The 25,964-nt window shown below is 37.2% G+C and overlaps 1 protein-coding gene across 4 annotated transcripts in view; it reads left to right on the top strand.

The window, feature by feature from the left end:
* Positions 1-25,964, top strand: part of LOC105835770 (protein kinase C-binding protein NELL1) — a 69,718-nt gene that overhangs the window by 24,738 nt on the left and 19,016 nt on the right. For all 4 annotated transcript variants that reach the window (XM_036286320.1, XM_036286319.1, XM_036286318.1 and 1 more), the window contains exons 2-3: positions 18,447-18,659; positions 25,442-25,592. In XM_036286320.1, coding sequence (XP_036142213.1) covers positions 18,447-18,659; positions 25,442-25,592 — 364 coding nt within the window. The remainder of the gene's footprint in view (positions 1-18,446; positions 18,660-25,441; positions 25,593-25,964) is intronic.

Raw genomic sequence — 25,964 nt, 5'->3', positions numbered from 1 at the left:
TAGCGTCATACGCTAGTATTAAGTTAGGTAAAGTAAATTTAAATTAGTCTAGAGTTGAGCGCCGTGAAGGCTTTCGGTGCAATGTACAGAATGGGGCATCAAGTTACTTGTCTTTCTAAGTAGTCTTTCCAGCATCTTCCTTTTTTTCATGCTTCTTTTTCTTTCTTCAAGTTACTGCGAAAACATAATGGCAACAGCTTCTTCTCGAGGATGTCAAGGCTATCTCCCATTATCCTAAGTGGAACGCTACATGTTACCTACCACGGAAATAAAAAAAGGATAACGAATCTAATGATCCCTATCAAGGCATTTCATCACATTTATTATCTCTCTCCTCTTCATCGCATTAAGGGTAGTTAGCAAAAGTATTGTATGGCGTTTTGAACGTTGGAAATGCGAGATTCTGAAATTATTTCATTTTTCGAGTAAAAGTTAAGTAAATTCATAAATAAAAGAAAACATCGAAAGTTTGTGTACGCATTTAAACGTATAAACGTATAGAAACAAAAATATAAAGAATTTTTATAAAATTAATTAAAAGAGAACTTTACATTAATATAGTTTTACAAATCTTATTTTTTTTATAAACTATAAAAGTACGAAAAAATCAACCGCAATTAATCATTATTTAATACGCGTCTATAGAAAGCTTCTTTACAAATTGCTCGCAGAACTTGGGGAAACGAAGAAAAATGGCTAGAGAAGGCAGTAAAAGACCCTCTTGCGTTGCAGACTCCCCATAAGATTTACGGTTTCAATAATGTATTAGAGATGAGATTTAACGAATAAATATTGCGCGTGCACAATACGAATCATGACACAATTCCCAAAACATTTACGAATTTTATCAAACTGTCAGTTTTATCAAACGAGAATATTCGATAATGTTGAATTTCTTGAAGGCTTAAATTTTTTCAACGTCATCTGCACCGAAACAGATAATTTATATCAATGAACGATATAATATAAGATATATTAGAAGAACAATACTTATCTCTCTATTGTTTTATGTTTTCCTATCGAAGTAGTAATATGGTGGAAAAATAACAAAGAATAATAAACGAGATTGACATCCGTCTTCTGGAAAAAAAAAAAACTTATTCTAGATTTATCAATATGTATGTTTATAAAATCAAAGGCAGCAGATAGCTTATCGTCCTGGTTGATTCTTTTCCGCCTTCAGTTGATTTTCAAGGATATGATAAAAATTTCCTTATGAAAAAGATTCCATATGAAACCAACTCTGATAAAAGTTAACTTCATACATTACAATTGTAACTATATTTGAAACTTCTTTATTTTTTATCTATTCCTTATATATTAGATAGAGATGTAATATGCACACATTTATTTTAAAATGATTCTTTTTTCATCACATTTTTTAAATAATATAAAAACTTGTGTCAGTCAAGATTTTATTTATTGTCACTTTTGCTTACAACTTTTTAACACAAAAATATTTTTCATACATCAATAATTTAATTCGAAAGGTGTAAAAGAAAGAAATAATGAAACGTGAAAATATTCCAATATATACAAAACTTCGTGACTGTATCTCCATTTCCTTCTTTGGTATTTACGAAGAGATAGAAATCTTGATACGATTGCAGTTTATTATTCTGGAAATGCCTATGACGATGAGTAACAATGTAGTGTGAAACTCCACTCTCGACCCCATGTAGGTTCGTCACGAATTACGCACTGTGAAAACAAATAACGGAACTTATTGCTCGAAATTACTAAGCTGATCACGAAACTTCGCTCAGACCTCCGTCAACCCTTTAGCCCCACCGAAACTTCGCAAATCGAAATACTAATTCAGGAGAAAATCCCATAAGAAGGATCGAGAGGCGATAATTCTGGATGGAGACAGGAGTAGGACAAACGAGAAGATAGAGAAATGGAAACGGACTGATACTACGGGTAGGTTACGTCCGGGATTTCGCCGAGTTTACTGGCGCAATGCGGGGTGGCCAGACAACATGGCGCGCCCTTGTTCCGTACACATATATACACTACACACCACATACTATGGCTCGTCGAGGGCCACATGGGAATTAACGTACCGACGCCTCTTAGTTGCTTTTTTGCTCCTTCTTCTTGATGCGCGCGTGCCGTTCTTCCGTTTTTTTCCCTCCCTCGAGGAGACCGGCACGCTCCTGTCACAGCACAGTTCCCCTTTGGGACAGGTGCGAAGTGCCTTGCAGGGAGCATCCCCTTGCCCGTAATTAGGTATTCGCTTTCGAGACGTTACGAGGATTGAGTTGGGAATGAGGAAGCTTTTGGCTAGTTTAAAAACCCATTTTTCGTTTGTATCATATTAGACTATTAATAATTCTCTCTTGAGTTTTCTTCGTAGTTATATAATAATAATTAATTACATGTTAACATCATGAAGTGTGGCGTACGAAGAATTATTTATTAAAATGCTGGCTCAAAAACATATAGCTGAATCAGGACTTTCAATTTCTGGATAACAATTTCGCGTTCGTCGTATTTAACACTCGCTAATAACACTCCCTACAGAATCATCATCGCACCCCGACTTGGGCTCAAAGCGCTCACAATCGACGACGATTACGCTTTCCAGAAACGGGGAGCTTCCGCAGCTTAAACAGCCCTTAAGACTTACAAAAGATTCGAATAGGCAAGATTTGAAAAGCCGGCGTTCCCCTCCCGGGGGAGGTGAAAAGCGTGGGTGATGGGCGAACGAGGGTAGAGAGACAATTTTCGCGCGATTCATTCTCGCCCTCGTCGGCGAATCCGCAATTTCGGGGAGGGATGGCCCGGGCTCCCTTAAGCGAGGCCACACCACCGTTCCTGTCTCCGGAGGAGCCGCCGTGAAATCCCGACGGGGCCTCGACGCCCCTTGCACAGCCTGACCACTCGATAATGAGCAATTCGCTCACCATTTCTCAGCCTTTTGTGTGCTCCCTCACACACGGACGCGTGCCGATTCGGCCGCCAGAAGGGGCGCCGTATGTTCGTTAGGTTGTTTTTCGAACCGGTCCTTTATTTGGTCGCATTAGTCGCGAACCTGGTGGAATTTTAACGGCCACCGGCGCCGCCGGTATATGAATAAGAAATAATGATAAATTGAAATTGCGATAACGCGCCGGTATATGAAAGAAATTACGTATGATAGCGCTGCTCGAAACGAGCTCGAGTCACAATAAAATGATATTAATGCTGATATTACAAAATTTCGTCGTATTCATTATGTTGTAATTTTTTTTTTCTTACAGTTAGAATATCTGGAATATCTAGGTCAAAATCTTTTGGGAGGAAAAACATGAAACGCTCTGTATCACATTGATTTTACATGATAAGAGAGTAAGATTCTAAAATTATTCTCCAAATCGGAATCACTGAATACACAGTGACGAGTCTGAGATTTCAATGCTATACTTGTAACTATATCAATCGGTAATATATACAGTTTCATTGGTGTTACACCGATTCCGATCAATGAGAGTACTCCGTTCTTAATCAGAATTATTACTGAAAACAGTGAATAGATGTCACTGACGATCACAATTATGAGTATAACACTGCAAATCAGGGTAAGATCACTAATTTCGATTTAGAGAGTACATATCTTTCGAAACCGATTTAACGTCCGACTTCGGCAATTCTTTACTATTAAAAAAATTTGTAATTTGCTTGTCGCACCACATAAATGTTGAATCTCATCCTTCGGACTTTCGAACTTCACAATTCCGGTCGATCAGTGGAGAAGCTCATATTACATATGTATCCGTTGAATTTTAGAACAAAAGAATAAATTGTTTGCGCGGTAATTTACTTTCGCTAAAAACGCGAGCCAGTATATGACTCTCATAAGGGTGGCATCAATTATTTCTAGCTCGATCTCGTGGATTATTTATAGGGCGACTCGCGATTTCCGACGTTCTTCCCGAAAGGCCGTTAGGCTTGTCGATTGTCCTCGATCGACTGTAGTGGTAGAAATGATGACTGGCAGATATGTCGGTCGATGAATGTGCTTCGCAATTCAAACGCGTTTAGGTGTAGATACACCTGTATAGATATGCGAGTATTTTAATTAGTTAGCAGATATCGATGAGCGGAAGTGGATAGCAATGTTTCGATTCCGCTTGTTTTCGTGGTAGTAACACGGAATCTTAATTTACATCAATACACAGTGTAACAAGTAAATCAATAATAAAAAATCGAATAGCATTATAAATTATATACCTGTACGATTAAAAATATATTTTTCTCGGTGATCAATACTACAGGTGTTGTTCTCTTTAATAAATTTAATTACGTATAAATAATTAGGAAGGAAATATTACTTTAAGAAATTTTCCTAAATTGTATTTCTGAAAGTTATAAAATGCTACTTTTCCAAGTAATTTCTGTTGCAGTTGCTTGTTAGATTCAAGAGTTGCATTCGTCCTCCACTTCTTCGCGTATGACCAATCCAGTTTCAGAGTCACCCCCTCATTTCATTTCTAGCCCATGTATATGACGAGGGCGAAGTGTAGCAATGGAACGGAAGTGATTCGTACGAATTTACGAAAGTGCAGCTCTTCACGCGTATTTCATTTCCCTCTAAGTCGGACTGGTGGTACCCTTCGGTGGCAACCCCCCCCCCCCCTGTAGACTTCTTTTATCGATCGGCCCTTTGCACCCCTTTTGCCGGAAGCTGTATACGAAAGGAGAATGACTGTCGATACGCAGCTCTGCGCTTCGTTGCACGGGGTCGCGGTTTAATGCACTTTGATTTCCTTATTGCGCTTCCTGGAGACACGGACGCGCCGGCAAAATGGAAAGCTGAGTCACGAAGAATCATGAAGGAATCTTAATAAGTTGTCTTCGAAGCATATACAACTCAGCATAGGAAACGTAGCGTTAAAAACAATTACGTTAGCAATTATCGGATAAAGATTTATTCCTTTTACCGTATTTTTTCCTCATTCTTATTTAATAAATTTTTAATTTTTTATCAATTATCAGTGATTTATAACAAATTTGTGATTATGATAAATAAATTGCGATGTTTAAATGTTGCTAAAGAATTTGAAGAACATGAAGTTACTATTCCGTTTAGTGTAATATTGTATAAACACATAAAAATTATAAGTAGTAAAGCAAATAACGTTCACAATAGGTAATATAATATTGTTCATAATGAAGACGATCACATTTCGCGAAGTATCGCAGAATTTACGGGTGAAGACGGAAGCGAATGAATGTTTAACCTGCGCTTCGCGGTTTCGTGTAAACTTCTCGTATGAGCTTACGTATTTTTAGGCTCATGCATTAATCAATTCCTTTTTCTTATGGGCCGCCTTACTAGAATATTATCTAAAAATATCCATTTTCACGAGAAAGGCTCGTGCCTCGGCGCTTTCGTGCGAGAACGTCGATAAAATCAACACGTACTAGAAACGTTCGACTATGAAAGTGCTGATATATTATGTATCCCAAGTCTTGTGTGTTTCGCTCTGCAGTAAGTAAGTACTCGTAATGGATAATCCTTTTAGAATCTCTATTTCCGCTTTTGTTATCAGAAATGGCAAATCGTACACCGTTTGTGTCGCGCATATATACCCACACGGAAAGAACGATTTTTATTAAAGTACCTGAAAATTTAACTGGGTCTGAAAATAATTTTGTTAAATTAGCGAAATAATTACGCAGAAACGCTCAAGCTATTTGTTGGAATGTCAAAATTTTTTGCGACATTATATATCATGCTTGAACATTCCTCATAAATATTGATGGTCCAATAAAATTATTTTCAGATCTGTATTCACAGTTAAACTTTTAGCAAAATTGTTTCTTCCATTCAATTTCACTTGCGCGTATAAACTTACGCGTATAAAAAAACATTGATAACATCGTAGCCGTAAATATCAAATGATTTACGCAGCTTTAACACTAATTTAGTTTGCAACAAAGATAGCACTTTCGCGCTGATGAGATATGTAAATGCCCTGCGGCAAATGCACCTGTAAATCTAACGAATGTAACCGACATCGCAATTCCTGACGGAAGTTATTAATTTCTGGGCACGCATTGCAGCGAATTTTGACATTAATATCGGCATTAAATCAATCTTTCAATGACGCATGCGAATCAAGTGAAGGATCCTTAGCACGTGACAATAAATTCGTTCGCTCGGAAACGCTGACTTTACGGCGAACGCAAATTTACACAGCACTCTCAGCGAATACACATTTAACTTGGCGCATTTAACGTTGCACTTCGTGCTTCTCACATGGATTAAACGAAAAGTGAGCAGTCTTAAATCTCGCACAATTGTGCAGTTTGTGTCACCATTTTGTGCTGTAGTTGCGTGATTTATCGTGAAATACATTGCACGTGGCATTTCAAAAATTAATTACGGACAGCCGTAGTGAATTTGAGAGACCACCCTTTCAAATTAATAATCTGTAACTATAACAAATATATTCGGAGTTATAATCATTTATTAATAAAATAAAGACCGGAATTTCCTCCTTTTATTTTGTAAGATGATTAAATATTCAATAAATTTCACAGGATTGACATCGTTACATTATAGCTAAATTAATTACTTTAAATTAAAAAAAAAATACAAAGTCTTTTAAATAATCAAATATTACATAATAAATATTATATAATTAAGGTAGCAAATAGGAATATATGTATGTTCTGGAGATGTGAACAACGTTAAGCGAACAGAACTTTGACGGAATGGATACATTATCATAAATCCCCGTCGAAAATAATTTTCATACCGTCTCTCAAGCTATCTCACGATACTCTCACATCCATTTTCTTTCATCCCTTTATTCTTCCTTTCGTATTCTCGTTATTTTGCTGTCTGGCGCCTGTTCCAGTCGGGCAATTTCCTTCCACTCCGGCGTCATCCAAGACGTACAAACGTTATTATATTTTTGTTTTTGTAATATTTTTTAAGCGAAAACACGTAAATTCTGAGAGGCTGGAGATGAATAATTGTCCACATCGTGTTGTAATCTTATAACGAAATTCTGTCGCATTATTTCCTTATATAATAAATCCAATAAAAAGGATATCGTTTTCCTTTAACACATTTCATACATTTTCCTTTAATACATTTTATTTTTTATGACAAAAAATTAACCCTCATAATATTAAAGCAAAAAATTATAAATTTTAAAAATAGTAGAAAATTCTATTGTTATTTACAAAATTGTATGATTCGGAAAATGATAACGAAACAGAAGTAGATACTTTTAAATTTTTAATTTGTCGATAATATTCGTAACACAAAATAACGTAATACGAAAAATACCTTCCGCAAAGAAAACGGCAAAAATGATTTTAAGAACTAATACGTCTGAAATATAATATCGAGAGGTTGACTTTACAATGCAATTTATTTAGCGGAGTGTAGTGTATAGTTTACGATTATGTGAGTGTGGTGGTTCGTACGTAAGCGGCGCCAAGGCGTCGAGACGCTGCGCGACCGATCGGTTGGTGTCTCGTAAGTCCGCTATAATCCTTCCTTCCGCCGTGTACTTAAGTCGCAATTAATCCCCAGATACGGGAATCGCATTTGTTAAACGTCGTTTAAATTGCAGAAGAAGCCGCAGTGATTTCATTAACATACAATCTGATTCCTACTCCTTGTAATAATTTTACCTTTTTTAAGCGCAAGTTAATTATCTTTTAAAATAAATTTAAAAAAAGAAAAATAAATCAATAAAACGAAAATGTAAAAAAATTTGACCAGCACCAAAGCTTTTCGGGTAGATAGCATTCGCTGGCCTACGTGTCTAACTCATCTTTCTCTAATCGATAAACGTTTTAACGATCTCAGTTTGTCAAGCAGCTCTCTCTCTCTCTCTCTCTCTCTCTCTCTCTCTCTGTCTCCCTCTCTCTCCCTCTCTCTCTGTGTGTGTGTGTTTGTGTGTCGCTTTGCAACAGCCATGGTCGGGGTAAAGTTAGCATGATCATAAAATATTAAATAGGATCCAATTAATGATATCTCGTAACATATTGTATCAGCGATATTGTGACGGTGAGGTAATACTTGTCAGGCGTGTCCTCGGTATCACGCGACGTGCGTGGCGCGGCGCAATGACAATGGTCTTGACGCACGTGTCATTGCCGCGCGCCTCGGCATAAAGCGGAGCACTAGGTTCATTGCTAATGACGCTTGGATTTACGATATACCGTTGTGCGCCGTGTCCGCGACAGGAGCAAAGCCAGCCGCAGCGCCGGGCCAACCAATTACGACATCGTATGCACCTGACGCGCCGTAATATAAATCGTCGCGATTCGTCAAATCCGACGACGACTCCATTTGGCCTGATCGCGACGGACCCACGACATGTACAAACCACCTCGCTACCACCGATGTAGGGACTATTAATGGGATCCAGGGACGATAAGACGGTAGAAATGAATTTAGGGTGCCGGCCTCCCCCTCGTCGCCCGAGACTACTAATCGTTATCGTTAAAGGGGAAACGCACCAAAAAAAAAAAAAATTTAATTTAATGAAGGCCTTAAAGAGCATCGCACAGAAGAAACGAGAGGATGCGTAAGAGCCGCAATTTTTAAGTAATAAAAGGCGCGATTTAAGGCTTATCTTAAATTAAACCTTAATCTGTCTCACCGTATCTTTCTAGAAACTTCGAATCGCATAAAAAACTGATCTGTTAACTTAAAGGTGACATGTATATCACATCATAGATCTACGCCCATAACGTTCGACAATGTGGCTATACGACGATGTCGTGACATTTACATCGCGGAGACACGCGGGCGTCACTCACGTGTCTCGTGGCGAACCGTCATTTTCAAAGCACGTCACGGAGGCCGTTTCGGGGGATCCCGTCTCGTAAAGAAGCATCGTTGCAGCTTACGAGTTGTCGCGAAAATAGTAGCTTAGGGTGCTCGTAAAGCTTCGCGCGTGATTTCGTTGCTCGTGAAAACGCGCCCTATCCCCCGTTTCATCTTGCCACCCCGTTTTATTGAGTCTCTCCTCTCCCCCCCCCTCTCATCTCTTTACTGTGATTCATCATGAAACCGACATCTTAACCCTTCATTAGCTTCACTGCTTAAAAGATTCACGCCTGAGTGAGACCGTTATTTCGGGAATGAAGCGAAAAATGAGCGTTTCCAGCATTTTATTTCCTTTAAATCGGGATATACTTCTGCAAACGGAGCTGCGTTATACAATCATTGCATGTTTGTTGCGTATTATTACTTTGTCGCGTTATTGTATAATATCTCGGCGCCTTGCAGTCTTCGATTCGGTTATTGCTGTCTTGCTATGCGATTTAAGTTACTAAATTCTGAGTTTAATTACAATTTAATTCCTCCGTCACGTCGCCATTGGATATCAATGAAAAAGTAATCATTTTGTGCAATTTTACATAATATGCTTCATAATTGCTGATTGTTTTTTTACGAAACTTGAATAATAACATTCAATTCATATTTTCTGACAATAAGATCCTTTTCTTCAATCGTTGTTCGTTGCCGACTCACTCACGATGTCAAAATTGTTAGCTTCCGTTACGCTTCTCTATCCTCCGCTGTTCTTATGATTAAATTTCAGCCACCAACGTGTGACAATAAGATATTTACAGAAAACTTCTATCAAATTTCGCGCATAACGCAAAACAACACGTAAACAAACCGACTTTCTGATTTCCCGTGATTATTTGTTTCTTTATTTTTCGGTGCTAAAAATAAACCAATCATCGGCGGTCAATGACGAACAATAACGAACGTAATACGGAATTACTTCCCTTTTACCGCCGGAATCGAGAAGCGATATAGGCAAACTATACAATCGCTGCCTCGCGACCATCCCTTTAATTAAGCAGGGATTAGGGGGGTCGCCTTCGTGCTACGTAATCCTCGTTGAGCTTCGATTCCTTAAGCTTATCTAACCAACTCAGACGATACACGTGACTGGAATATGACAGTTGACAATACTGAGATAATACAGCCGTTAATATTGATAAATTTAATTGATATACATTTTTTAACATACATATTAACAATATGTATAATTTATTACATGCGTTACTATTATAATTAATATTTAATTACGCCTTAGTCTATTAATTTGAAAGACGACTATTCTGTGAAACTTGAGGAAATAACTGCAATATTATCATATCAATACTCGAAATCACTCACTTTCTGTGTGAAATTACTTACTAATGCATTTGTCGATAAGGGGAAATATCTGTGAATATACCAATAAATATTCCTGGCTCGATGAGCAGCTTGATCAATAGCCGACATACGCGGGATCGTTTTGCAATGGAACGTAAATTGTTCGGTAACTCCGCGTTTAGCGGATTGGCGCTTAAATATTTTAACGCGTTTAGAAACTGACGCGTGCAAAAATAGACTCGCGAGACTCGTAATTACGATTTTATATCTCACCTGTTTACACGAGTGAATCATTCTGTGACGCGTGTTCAATTGCCGATCGAGTAATCCGATAGAGATGCATGCAATATTTCCACAGTACTGAAATATTGATATTTTCCCTTCCGATTTTGAATGTTTGCGGCGCAAACAGGGGTATTCTCCCACAGCGATACCGTAAAAATTCCTTTACATAAAACATCGGATATTCGTTCGCGATAAATAAAAATAAAAACAATCATCAACCGTTCGTTTAAACGTTAAACTCAACGCGCGGTATTTGTGTCTTTTTACGCGAACATGTTAAATGTTAAACGTTACGTTTCTGCACAAAGACTTGGTGTCCCGTTAAAACAATGCTAGATGGAAAACTAACCGGTGTCACGTGTGAGACTGAATCTTTCCTAGAGAATGAATGTTCGACGCGCCATAGAGAACGCTGAATTCCCCGTCGTTACACACATACACACACACACAGAGCCGATCGAGCGGGAGAAGGGCGAGAGAATCGCGCCTTCCATTAAGAATAGAACGGGGCGGATTTAGATATTCTCGCGCCGCAGCCGTGGCACCTGACTGACTGGTATGTCCGCGCGCGAGAGAACGTGGAAAATAGCCTAATCTCGTTTAGACAAGCGAACAGCCGGGCCCGGAGTCAAACATTGACGCAGCGCGTTAGCGCCATTGTTCGCGACGCGAACGTAGCATTAACAGATTCCTCGCATAGTTTCCCCATTACGCCCTCATCTAGCCGCGTGCGCTTATCTCGGCGGGATCTCGGCGCAAGATAATTCGAACCAAGGTAGCTGCGAGCTCCTTCCCGTCGGTGTGTGTGTACATACAACGCGATAGCGTTGATAACCTTAGCCGCCTTTCCAAGCTGGTATCAAAGGGGATGCACTTATCTATCACAAGAAAAATGCATCAACGTTTCTTTCAAATTTTTCAAAAGGAAAATAAACTCGACTAACAGAAAGTCTACTCTCCTTCGGATTAAATTCTTAGAAAATTAATTTTGATACTAAATATTAAATTAATATAGAATATTAAATTAAAGTCTCAAATTGGTATCAGAAAGATGCGCAATCCTTTATAAAACAATTCGCGGAAGATAGAAAGATTTGATTAATAAAAAAGATATTATCTCTCTTGCATTAATTAAATTCTTAACAAAATTGATTGAAACTGAATATAAATTTAATATTAAATAAGTTTTACATTAATTTTCCTTTACATATAACGTATGTATTATTATGTTACGCGTATGTGATAATACGCGTAGATGTAACGATTGAGTCAACAGTTGGCGAATCGTTGTGCCTCGAGCGCGTGTGAACGGCAATTCGTATGGTAATAAAATTCACGCGCTATATTGGCTTATTTATAATATTCTGTTACTCGGTCGTTATGCTCTACGTTATGGCAGCCGTATTAATAAAGGGGTCGTGTGTACGCCGTAATAGAGGATTAGGACTCCCCTCCGTCGTGGAAGCATGCCATGTTACGCTTTACGTTTATCCTACCCTGTATATAATCCGCCGTATAAATTTCGATGCACAATCGCATAATCTGAACCGCAAGCTCAACTGTATACCTATCCAGCATCCGCATTGCGTCACAATTTATTCTCCCTTCTAGCAAACGCCGAATGTAGGGATTTAAGATCAAACAATGTTTACAATTTTCGAAATATCAGGCGCTATAGCTACACGTATGTAATTTGACAATGAGCTTTAAATGCATACGAATTCGAAACGTAAATATTGCAGTGTTCTTCAGGACACTATATTCTTATGCCGTTCAGCGTGACAGACGTATGACATGTTCATGTACCCCCCGTACGTACTTGATATCGCTAGATATATGCGCTCTGTTGGATAGACGTGACAGATTCCTCAGCTGTTGAAATATTGAGCATCAGACAAGCATGGATGAGCTTATGCCAAGTTATACCTGCATACATAATGTCGCGTGCTTCCTTCTGGGAATGCATCGTAATGCGTCCTGAGAATTCCGTTGCTTTTCCTATTTAATTTATAATTCAAAATATTTTCCTGCCCTAATGCAACACAACTATCGCAGTGACATTCCTCTCGCGCATGTGTCGCAGGAGACCCGTTTTCCACTTTACGTTCTCGTCAACGCTATAAAAACGGATTATATCGGGCAATGAATCGCGGCAATTATTTCAACGTGTAAATGCATCAATCGGGGCGACCGCGATGCAAGAGCATCGTGATCGAGGGAGAAATTGGCCTTTCGATGATTTGTTGTGGCTTTTATGAGGCTGCAAAAGCTATTACTGCGGATTGCCTCTCATTAGAGGCGGCCTCATCGACAACGCCGCGGCCGTAACCGCGGGCGTTTCGCATCAAAAACAATGACCCGAGTGCAATTAGATTTAATGCAAAATTGAATTACGCGGAAACCGATTGCAGCACACGGCCACATTGTTTCACGTCTGATCAACGGTTGCATATTAAGTACAACGTGTCGTGAAATTATATAAGAAAGGTGTTACGCGCGTCGAATAATTGCGATAATTAGTTGAAAAAAAAAAATAAATCCAACAATTAGAAAGCAAATACATTTTCGCGGGGTAATCTACAGTTTTGGGAAAAAAATTCTTTAACATTTCTTTTGCCAACGTCACAAGTTTTTTGTGTTAGTTTTTGAGGAAAAAAAAGGACTGTTTTAAGTGTAAAGAAAGGGGGTGGAAATCTTAAAGTTATGGAATCTCAAGAATTTCGTGAAAATTCCTTCCCGCCTTCTTCGCAAAGCTCTCCCTCACGCCTTTCCCGCGACACGCGGGGGAAAAGGAAAAGGAAAATACCGAGGGACAAGGGGTTACTCTAGCGTGAGGTGAGTCGTCGACCAACTAGAGCCGTGACCTTGACCGTTTGATGATCGAACGAGCACGCGCGAGGTGGCGGCCGTCGCATATATCGCGCCGGCGAAATTCGACGATCCACTGCCGGGAAAATCGAACGCGTCGCATGGCGACTTGTGTGCGTGTGCGAGAACCAGACGTCGCTTTTTTACGCTTACGCCGCGAAATACCGCCGTCCGGCGATTTCTGGCTCGTGGATCGAGGAGAATCCCCGATGCCCCGACGCCAGTCGATCGCGAACTCCCTCGATGGCAGCAAAGGCCAGATTTCGCCGGCGATCGATCACGGTTTGTCGCGATAAGCGACACACGGTGTACATCATTGATGTTCCGAGGTGGCCGCAGGACAGAATGGGGTCGTGAAAATAATGGACGAGGCTGGATCTCGACGGAATTTACTTCTTTTTTTCTTTTTTGTTATTACCTTACGCTTTATGTGAGCGCGGCGAGTATAAACATTTGTTGTGCGCGGTATTTATTTTACGTTACGCCTAATGCACAACAAGAAGCTAAAGAGCAGGCGACCAAGCCAGTGATGCGATTATAAAATAACTATGTCATCGTTTCTCGTGCTGAAAGGAATAGTGTCACTTTGGTGTTTTCTTATTTTCATAACAATAGTAACGGGGCAGTTAAGGACAGAAAGCTTTGACGAACAGGAAGATGTCGAACGTGAGTACTTTCGTTTAACGGTATCAAAATACCATTATAACCTCTGTGATTTATTAAAATTATATTTATCATCATTATATTTGAATTTAATTATATGACAACTATTGATAGTTGTCACATATACGTAATTAAACTTTACTTCTATACATATCCACACATTTTCTTTTTAAAATGACTAATTATAAAATAATCTCTATTTTTTACACACACACTCTCTCTGGTAACATTCTTATTAATTAATCAATTAATCAATTTAAACGAGACAAAAAAGAAGTTTGTCGATAATGCAATTTTTGTAACAATTCATAAACGTCATCGTTTGTCATCTACAACCTTTATTTCTTGAGAGTTAAAGAATCCGGGAATTCCATCCTTGTATAGAAAGGGGGTTGCGCAAAAATTCCGGCGGCGATGTTTTCAAGGGATGATGAAAAAGTCCACCAGGTCTCGTAATACAGAAAGCACGGAAGAACGACCAGCTCGACAATGTGCGCTCGTGCGTATCTGACAAAATTCATCGTCGCGCGTCTCCCGGTGTTTCCCCGGTCTGCCTTCCGGGCTTCCGGATTTCCGGGGGCTGCGACCCCCTCGAGGAGCCGGTCGCGAGACTCGTGCCGTGGGGACTGCAGGTCGCGGAGGAGCGGAAGGTGTCGATCGATGAGTCGTGCCGTACGAGGACGGGTTGGTTTCCGCGCGGCTTGACCGTCGCGTGTATCGATTCGAGCAAGCACACACAGTCTCTGGCATTCGGTACCGCCTCGCTTCATCGTTGCCGTGAATGAAAGACACGGCATGCGACGATCAGCCGGTGCGATTTAACGACTCGACGTCGAACGGCACGATCAGCGATTGAGATAGAATTACCCTCGGCATGCGAGTTATTAATCGGAACACAAACGTACAAAAAAAATTAATAAAAATGCAATTTTCGTAATTATCGGCTCAATCGAGTTATGAATTATATCTCTAATGTAAATATTATGTATCAAATTTCCTTGCAAATTACATGAAATTATATGAAAGGATTTGATTTTTTTTTATCACGCAACGTGATTCAACGCAACGTATAAGAAATAAAAGTAGAATTTTATAAATTAATAAATTTAAACTTTTGCTTACGACAATGTCGCTCGACTTGCCGTACTTGTCGATATAATTGTAGCAGTCGTTGTGAATGTGCCAGAAAATGTGACGGTGACGGTCGTGCCAGGAGAGACACCACGTGTTCTCTCTCACTCTTCCGCCCTCTCCTTCTTGTGAATTTGATGATAATGCCGCGTACGGTTCGATACCGGGCGTCGCGACGCCCGGCAGTCTGCCACTGTTCTGTTTCATCCTTCACCCAACGTCATCCCGTCTTGGGAGACGCTTACGCGTTTTCTAACACCGACGAAATCTTTGGAGTGTCTGTCCCTTGTGCAACGAGTCACATAGGCGCCACAATTTTCAGTTTTAAATAATAGAAAATTATAAATGGCAATTTTATTAGCGATAATATATATTTGAGAAAGAGATATTTTAGAAAAATATTAACGGGACTCAAAATTAAAATGTAATAAAAACATTTATGCGATTAAATTAATCTTCAAATTAATTTTCAGCTAAAAAGGCAAAAAGTATTTTCTTAATAAAAATTTTCATTTTCCAATTTCATTCATTTACATTATTATATTAGAGTAATTATTTTATTAGATGAATAAAATAGTCAAAGGTCAAAATATAAAAAAAAACAATATTTATAAATGGAAATTTCCTATATTAACATTGACAGATAATGAAATTCAATCGGTGATATTAATATACCGGACAATTTGATCTGATGAGTGTCGCCAAAGATCCAAGGTAACGCATGTCTTTCTCATTTTGCAAAAACAGGAGGATGAAAGGAAGAAGGAAGTTTCTAAGGCTTCCCTTTGCGTATCGCATAATTAGAGGAAACTAACGCATCTTTGCAGCGCTCATGCGTAAAATCTACTTAGAACTAATTGAAGTTTCACTAATTGATGTAATAATTATAATAACCAATCACGTTCTATACTTAATTCTGTTACATAACAATAAAACATAACTTGATATCAATATTAAATACAATATAAACAAAATATGAACTTTCGTTATAGAATTATAAAAAAATATAACTTAAAAATTAATCTAATTTAATTGTGGTACAAAAATGTTTTATATAATTAGACATAAGTATTGTTTTTCTTCTACGAAAGTTTATTATATTGAAAAAAGTCAATATATGCAAAAGCAAATGTTATTTGCCATTTCTTCAACATTTATTAATTTTATAAAAAAAATTGTTACGACGAAAGACGAAATGTACAATCCTATAAGATATATTTCATTTTTCTTATTATATGATTGATTTATTAGAAATAAAAGTTTATTTTGTCGCATTTAAATAAAGATTTACGTCTGTGAAATAAACATTATATCTCACAAATAAATTATATTAAGTATCTCTCTTACAAAGTGTGTATTCAATTAAAGAAGAAGAACATGTATAATCAGATTATTTTCGTAAGAAATTGGGTCTATCGTTTATGATGTAAAGGAACATTAGTTTGATGTATAATGTTTGTCTAGTGATGTATGAATCTCCGCAGTGTTCAAAGAGGAGCATATGTGCGTAAATAAACATTGAGGACGCGAAATGATCAGCATGAACCTGCTTACAGACACCTGCCTGGTGTTTTCTTAGCGCAGACTAAAAATATCATTCTAGATTTCGGTGACTGCATTTAAACAAATCGTACTCTTGGACGCATGCCTTCCTGTTGGCGGAGAATGTTGCCAACACTGTTTACGTTCTGATTTATTCATTAAAACTCTACGTTTTCCTCCGCGTTTCTACTTCTTTATCTTCTGATATTACATGGCGAATGCAATCGATGGGAAAATCCTCGCTGCCGATCTCTCTGACGATATTTTATTAATTCAATTCTACTATCCAGAAGGGACAGGAGTCCTTAATTTTTAAATCATTAGAAAAATTGTAATCGGATCACATCGATATTGGAAAAAGTATTCACATCTTCAATATTATTAATATTTAATCAATTTTATATCAACGACCAACAAAATTTATCTACTAAATTTAAATACGTTGTTATTTCAGAATCGAATTGAAATAAATAAATTACAAAATTGAAAATGTATATCAATAAAAATATATCAGAATTATAGAAATATTTCTACATTATGTGTGTGTGTGTGTGTAAATAATAAAAAGTTTTACAATTCCATTCAGATTTCTTTCAGAAATATACTTTTCAAATTCTTTATAAAAAGAATTTTAAAGAATTGACTTTTTTGGAATAGCATATTTTATAAAAAATAAGATTTATACTTAAGTACTATTAAAAATAATTTTAAACAATTTAAAAAAATTAAAAGAATTATTTACACACACACACACACACACACACACACAATTTCGATGCAATACTCTGTTTGAAACATTACAAACTATCAGTTCTATTCCCATCCATTAGCGTTCTCTTTCGTCCAATCAGCCTTGTCAGAAGGGAAGACCAGGTTTTCGTGGCGAGCGTGTCTCACGTAACTGAACGTCAAGGGTTGTCGCTCATCGCGAAAGTAGCCAGTCCGAGGGGTCCACCCAAAACGGTCAGACCGGCAAACTTTTTTCACGGGACTTCAATCACTATCAACATGAAGTTAGTGTGACAGAGGCGGAATGGATTTTATATACACAAAGAGCGAGAGAGAAAGAGAGGGTGGAGGGGGAGGGGAGGGGGATACGATAGATAAAACAGGCTGTTTACGGGGTTTCGCGGAATGGGTTGAAAGCTTCATGGAACGGGGAAAAGCACGGAAACGCCGATAACGAGTGTCGACTGTGAAGAGTCGATCAATACCGCCATTTCGAGAAGTCTACGTCGTCTATGATCGTTGTCTTTTCATTCGTCTTCTTCTTTTCCATTATCCTTATCCTCATGATCTAAGATAAGATTGGTTGTAGCTTATCGGGAGATTAATTCCACTGGAGGATCTTTCCTTGCTAACGAATGTAATCGGAAACGAAATTGAATGGTCGCGAAAGGAAGAAAACGGATTATGTTTGACGAACGAAACAAATTAAAAATTTCTTTATTACGCAAAAATAAATTTTACCCATTGAAACAATGTGACGTTATTCGATCGACATAGTATGTATAAAACATGGAAGTTTTAGAAAGTGAATAGAATCGTTATTTTTGATATATAATTAATCATTCTTGCACATAAAACGATAATAATAATTAATAAGTGAGAAAAAATATGAAAGTCAATTGTCTTGATTTCATTTTTCATAGCTTTGCGTTTGTATGTTTTATCCATTACATTGTTACATCATTATTTAAATTATCCACGTTATCAATGCTTTTTTCAATTAAACATTTAGAATCACCTTTTTAATACTAATAGAAGAAAGAATAATCCAGTGTTATGTATGTTATAACAAATATTTTTGAATTGATTGTTTCAGTGTCTGGAACGACGAATACGAAAGAGGAAGAGACGGCGATAACTTCGGCCACAGAAGGACCTACCGTAGTCCTCGGCGCGAGAACAAGGGCAGGAAATGATCCTGGAGGAGGTATAGATCTATTAGCAGCCCTGCAACTTTACAATACTACTCGAGAGGGCGTTACGCAGGTGCCGGGTCTGGTTAGACTGAGACCAGCCTATTATCTTCAGGGTGAGTCAACTTTGTTTGATATTTTTACCGGCTTGCCACTTATCTAAAATATTCTCGAAATCTACAATTATCGTCTAGATAATTGATTTTTTTTTTAATCTTGGAAATTCTTAGAAAGATTACGAAACTTTAATCTTAAATGGTTGACATTCGGCAGAAAAAAATTAATAAGATAATGAAAAATACATTAAAGCACATCTGCAAATAAATGCGTATCGTGTTATTATCGTATTAATGAAGACATAATTGGAAATAAAATCTTTTACTTGATTTACGTCCCTTCAAAACTGTAATATATATTACGCGATAAATCATGGCTCGTACACGAAGCTGCCACTTCGGTAATACTCTCTTAACCCGAATACTCCCTTAATTTACATATCGTTGGGGTGTTCTTTATGTGAGCTATTCTCCTCTCGCCCCTCGTGCAGCACATATTGCAATTATTATGTCTCGTAAAGACAATGATTGCGTTCTTTGAGTTATAACCCACGAAACTTATCTCCGGGTCATGAAATCCACCCTAGGAATTAAGTTGGGAACGACAGCACAAAAGATGATAAAATACGAAATAAATTACCTTGAAATCAGAATTCTTATCGCGAAGAAATTTCCGCCCCTGATATTATATCATAATTTATAATATTATGATTTATATTACATTGTGATATTTAGAAAAAATTTTTGCATACTTTGTAACAATTCACAAAATATTAAATATACCTATATTTATATAATTTGTGAATAGACAGGACGAGTTTTTATTTGTGATAAATGTATTTTCTTAATTGAATGCCATGTAATGCTGCAACGAATTGCATAATTACGATTAATTTACAATTCAATGAAGAATCCTTGTTCCAAAATTAGCCCATTGAAAAATGACGAGCGACAAGCGGGCTAAAATACTTTGCCTTTTGATGGATGCATATTTGCCTCTCATTACGCGCGGCTGGTTATGCAACGTGCGATTAATCGATATTGCGAAAGGTCAGTTTGATAGCACCGCCTACGCGTCGTCTCCGCTCGCAGACGCCAAGAGGGTATTCCCCTGTGACGAGAATATCGATTCTTCCCTCGAATTTCAGGAAGTTGCCAATTTCATAATACTTTCAACAGTCGACATAAATATCCAAGTCTCTAATATTTTTATTAAAAAATAATACAACTGACGTGTAACGTAAACAACAATTATCGAGCATTGTTAGTTTTTTTTATACTTAATTTTTGCGCGTGACACAGGACATAGTATAAATGTTTCCCGAAACTGATCGCGCTCGAAGGAGTTAAACGATATTTCTCTTAAATGGTCGACCTCTCACATCGACGAGCACATCTATTCAACCCCGTAACATGGTGTATCCAATTATACCGGGGCATCTCCGCGCCCTTCGGCGACGGGTGGTACCCAAGCCACGTGGGTGTGTGGGCGGCGGTGCAACGGCCGCGGAAAGCGGACCTGGAAGCAGGGAAGGGGGGGTTGAAGTTTTGCCGCGGGAGTAGGGTTTCCCCGAAAGAAACTTCAATTACATGAACGCCCCTCCTCGAGTTGCACCCTTACAGGACGCTTTCGTGGAAGTTGAGGCTCTTCGTGGTTTGCAACATCGGGAATGTAAGGGGGAATCCTTTTTTGTTCCTCATATCGTTTGCGAGTCCTTGACGCTCCTACCATTCCGGCTCTCCTGTCGCGTCTATCCGTTCGCTTTTGCACGCACGTTTTCCTCCCCATATTAGAGGGATATCAGATGTAACTGTAATATAATTTCTTTTTTGTGACTATACGCCACAAATGTTTGCTTTATAATTCCATCGAGTTCTTACCATTTAAAAATCTCCGAAGATGACAAGCAATAAATAATGAACATTTATATTACTTAAAAAATGATGATTTAACCTTTTAATTAATAAACGAGATAAAATTTATACTGTGATTAAATTTAAAAGCATCTACTTGATAAAAAGTAAAACCCTTAGAATCATCCTGTACTTTAAACGTAGAACTTAGAAAGTAATCATGCCAATTAATATTGATATTGATAACGCAATTAATAAAAGTTTACAGGTAATTAAAAATTGCAAAATTACTTTAATTAAATTCACAATTAAAACTCGATCTATTGCAAACCGTACTAAGTCTTTGAAAAAAAGTCTCTTATTTTATCTATTGAGAACAAACCGCCATCAACGAGGAAGTATTTGTCTCATGGCTTGTAATATTTTTATTTCTCGTTACATTTCTTGTATCCCATTTTAGCCTCTCACTCCATTTTGATCACTTTGGATAAACACACAGAGAAAAAGATTCTTTAGGATTAGATTTATCTCGTATGAACCGTTAGAACTAACAAGAGTATTCGTCACGGGACAAAGGACGAAAATGATATACAGCGACACGTGTCAGTTTTCTCCTAACTTGGAAAATAGGATCTGGCGACCCTTCTTTTATGCTTGGATAAGGGAGTACGATCTGATGATTTCGGCAATTCGATTGAAGCAATCACAAAATCCTGACAAGAATAGTCATATCTTATTTATCACAAACTCACAGAGTCCTTTCATTAACTATTCTTTTGTGGCATTTCTTTTGTGGCTTTCCTGAACAAAGTAATGTTTTATATCAACAATAAATATTTCCCTTTAATGCTTATTTAATTCTCACAATGGAGTTGACGTAGACATTAAGAGAGTGAGGGAGGGGGAGAGAAAGAGATTTAATCGTACTATAAATATTTTATGATGAAATCATAAATTGATCAGATCGAGACACGCGAGTTTTGCGTTATCGTTTGGACAATGTCTATTATCGATTGTTTGTAATTTTTATAAGCTGCTGCAACTTTCCTCTCTTTGTAAAGAAGTAACATTATTATTTTTGCAATAGAATAATAAATAAAAGTCTCACTATGTGAATAATCTTGAACGAAAAATTATTGTTGATTTTAAATACAAAAGGCAAAATATACATCTGCTAACGTTACGAGTGCAACTTGAATCATCAGCGAAAATAAAATGTCAAGATTAGTTTACTTTTCGAATCGAGTTTCATCGAAATCGGAAACGAAAGGTCTTTGAACGTTCTTTGTAAGCATTTCGAATGCCTTTCTTACGTCCGCGATGCACTTAATAAAGAGAGGTAAATAACGTTGACCCTAGTTAACTGCACCCCTACAGGAAATGATCATTTTTCCGGTGCTCGAAGCTGCAGCCAGTCTTCGCGTAGCGAAAACAAAATTTCACGGTCAAATTATGGTTTCTGCCCGTGTCAGTTCGAGTGCAAGGGTTGGTTCGTGCGTGCCAATTCGTGCGAAACGATTTTCTTCGAGCCGAGCGAGCAGCGCCCGGTAGGGGTGTTTTCTCGCTAGTCGGCCTTTCTCCTCCGCTCACGCCTAGAGGCCGGTGGTATTACATTATAATTAAGCGTGTGCGTACGTAATTGCTCGACGACGTCGTAGCCGCGAATCGACGGTCCCTCGGTCGTCGTAGGTGGCGAGACCCACGCGCAAAAAGGCACCGACGTTTTACTATCGGTCGGGTGTCCGGTTACTCTGTGAAATTTGAAGCGCACTCTATGCCGCGAGAAGCCAGCCAGTGGCAGTACGCTGCATTTTGCACGCCGCAGTCGTGTCCCTTATTTGGACAGCTCTTTTTCGTTAAAAAAATATATTGTCGCGTTATAATTTAGAAATGAATTTTCTATCTGAAAGGTATATATAAGAGAAAGAGAAAAATTATTAAAAAATTATAATTTAAAGCTTGATTTAGACAATAAACCGACAATAAGATTTATTAAAATTTGTTAGGCTAATATTGTACGGGTGGATATTATTAAATTTAATTCTAGAGTGCTGTTTATATATTCATATATTTCTCCTGTTAATATTATTCTAAGTAATATTATTCTAGTAGACGATTCACCTACAATTAAGAATTTTTTACATTTTTTCATTTTATAGATTACAAGATGTTAGAATAACTAATACTATTCTCTTGTAAGGAAATCTTATTAAACATTATTGTGGACTATCAAAATTCTAATAACAAAAGCTGCACTAAAGTTAAATTAACAGTGAAAATTTACTCACATTAGCACTCTAGAGTTAAAGAAAACGAACTAAAAGTAGAACATTTGAAAACCCAATTTCGAAAGCTAAACCATTTCCTATTATATTCATTCTCTGATTGTGTGTGCACAGCTGTGGGATTTCTCGTTTGCACGTGACACATTACACGAATCGCTTAATGACGATGATATTGAAGCCGCGATAGACGGACACTAGGATTGTCGATTGCAGTGACTAGTTGCGGTGTAATTTGCCAAATGGCCGTATTAATCTGTCTAATGGATAGCTACTCGGACAAGCAGCAACCATTCAGACGGAACGTGTTAATTGAATGTGCACAAAGTACGGCTATGATCGGTTTGCACATGGCAAGCCTAATAATAGAACATTAACATAATTTTTTCCACGAAATAGGACGCTTTGATGTCTGTTAAATTTAATAGATTATTTCCATTACGTGAATATACAATGTCATTTTCTGAAATTTTAGATATTTATTATGTAAACTGCATTCTGAAATATCTTTTTAAATGCAAGTTATTGATTTATGTAACGAATAAAATATTTTAAGAGATACTTATATTTTATGAGATTTTATGTATTTATGATATTCTCACTCATAATTAAATTACATTAATTTTAATCTTGCCTATAATAAAAATAATCATATTAATACAAAAATAATAGCTTTTTTCTTTTATTATTATACTCATATAAATTGTATGAATTGACAAGAAATAAAAAAAAATTATTTTATAAATCTCTCTCTCTTTCTCTCTCTCTCTCTCTCTCTCTCTCTCTCACACACACTCTCTCTCTCTCTCTCTTTCTCTCTCTATTCTGGTTACCAGCGGTTTATCATTCCGCTATCGGATCATTCATCTCGTTAAAAGTATTTTCGTGAACAGGAAGCTACATTCGGAAGTTGTGAACAATAGAATTTTCACATCAATACGATTACGTAACGGATATGACCAACTACCTTCAAAAATTCGGGGTGGCCTACATCGCCGTGCTCTAATCTCCATTGCTAAGTCGATAGTCCAGTTCTCACATTATTTTGAAACATGACATTTTACGTAACATTAAAAGCATTGTTACTTCAACTTCGAGAGTAAAATGCTCTTGCTGTTTACTTCTTTGCTTGGAGCTAAAGGATATATGACGCGATATGACGGCGGATGGGAAAAGGAGACAGCAGGAAGTTCTTATAAAATCTTCTCGTTTCTGTGAAAACAAATATATTAATAAATTAAATATCTACTATAATATCTATATATTTAAACAAGACAAATTGATTAAATATATTATTGTTATTCATTGCACCATATTTTAGATGACTATTTAAACAAGTATAATTAAATGAAGTTATTGAGCAGTACTTTACACCTCTCTGTTAAAAAAAAAATACATATATCTATATGTATAGAGCAATATTACATAATTATTAGCATTGACTGCTCGTTATACTACATAAATAATGCATATGTTTTTTTTAAATAAATTTCAAACAATCACAAATAAATGCAACTTTGACTTAAACAGCACTTTCCAAGAATCCATGTGTACTCGCTCAATTCATCATTGGATTATTAAATTTCAATATTGGCCCCTCTCACTGCACGACTGTGAGAATCTACAATATATAAACCAGGTAAATAATCGCTGGCCATGCTCTAAATTCCTAAAAGAGGCGGACCGCTTTCCGGAAGACCTTACTTGGAAGCGGCCAGATTAAAAATTCAAATCAGCCCCGCATCGATTTCGAGCACGGCATGCGACATGCCTTCCTGCAGACTGCTAAATTTTATTGAATATTCAAAAATTCTTGTGGATATGTTTAAAAACCATATATAATATCTTTAGGGAATACATGGGGCAGGTTTGCAGCAGGGGTAGGTACACACATCGTTTTGTTTATGTGAAACTATTGTGAAAATTATTGAAAAAAAAAAAAAACAGTTTAAAATCGTAAAATATTTCTTTTAGCATAAAGGTACTTACTTTCAATTTTTATTAAAATCGAACAATTTATTATAGCTAAAAGAAAGAAAAAACTGATTTGAGAGCAGTCGAGTAAAGTTTTAGACTTCTCGAAAATTTCTCCTGACACACACATATATATATTTTTTCCTGAATGAATAAACTTAAATAACGTAATATTAAAGTTAAAATAAGTTTCCTGTAATTAAATTAAGTTAAAATAAAGTTTTCTGTAGATATGTAATATACCGTTTTGTGTAATAAAAGTAAACTTTTATTAGATGGTTTTTAGTAGGTTCGCTAATTTATACTTTATAACATATTTAAATTTATTTCGAATTTTAAAGTTTGTTCTGCGCATATCAAGTATATGTTACGTAAAATGTTATTTTTCTTTGCTTCAAAATTTGAATAAAATTTTAAACACTTAAGTATTGTATATAATATTTTTTGTATAATTTCTTAATTTAACATTCTTCATAGTAGACAGTTATATGCATTTATGTAATGTTGACTTGCCCCGAGCTGCTAGCGTATCTGCCCCGTTCTCCCCTATGTCTTTGTTTTAATGTAATGTCTGATTGGGTTCACACTTGGAATAGAACTTGAAAGCGTCAGAAAGAGTTGAGTATATAGGATACGAAAAAACAGTACTGTATAAAATATATAGTTAAAGACTGCGGAGTCAGCCGCGCATTCCTTCTTGTCGCACCGACCATTGTGTTTTACTACTTCCAGGCGAGGAGAGGGAGCTCCGACTGAACGAGGAGAACTTCGAACGGGCGGCCGCGCTACTCCGGCGGGTTCCGGAATTCACTATAGCCGCCACGCTGCGCCAGGAGGAGACCAATTCCGGGACGATCGTCGCCTTTGCACACGGGAACAATAGGTACGAAATACCGAAAAGTCCCTTCCCCCACCTTTCCCCCTCTAAGTTTCGCAACGTCGTTCGGGAATTTCGGCCTCGTTGACCGAAATAAACGACAAGCTGTGACCTATTTCGAACACTGAGAATAATACAGATATAGGCTGAGAATAATATAGATATAGATATAGGCTACAGCAGAAAATCTCTCTTTTTCGAACGTATTATTTTATAAAATATAATTACGAAATATACACATACTCTCTTGTACGTGAGATATGAGATAATTAAATACTTTTATGATCTATTAGAATTTACAAGTGAAATGTTGCAATATATATTTTTCACGAATGACTGTGAAATATTCTGCATTTTATTATTTGATGACATCATCCT

The sequence above is a fragment of the Monomorium pharaonis genome, chromosome 4 (genome assembly GCF_013373865.1).
Source record: "Monomorium pharaonis isolate MP-MQ-018 chromosome 4, ASM1337386v2, whole genome shotgun sequence".
Classification (NCBI taxonomy): domain Eukaryota; kingdom Metazoa; phylum Arthropoda; class Insecta; order Hymenoptera; family Formicidae; genus Monomorium; species Monomorium pharaonis.
The sequence above is the reverse complement of the archived record's forward strand: the minus strand, read 5'-3'. Positions and strand labels throughout refer to the sequence as shown.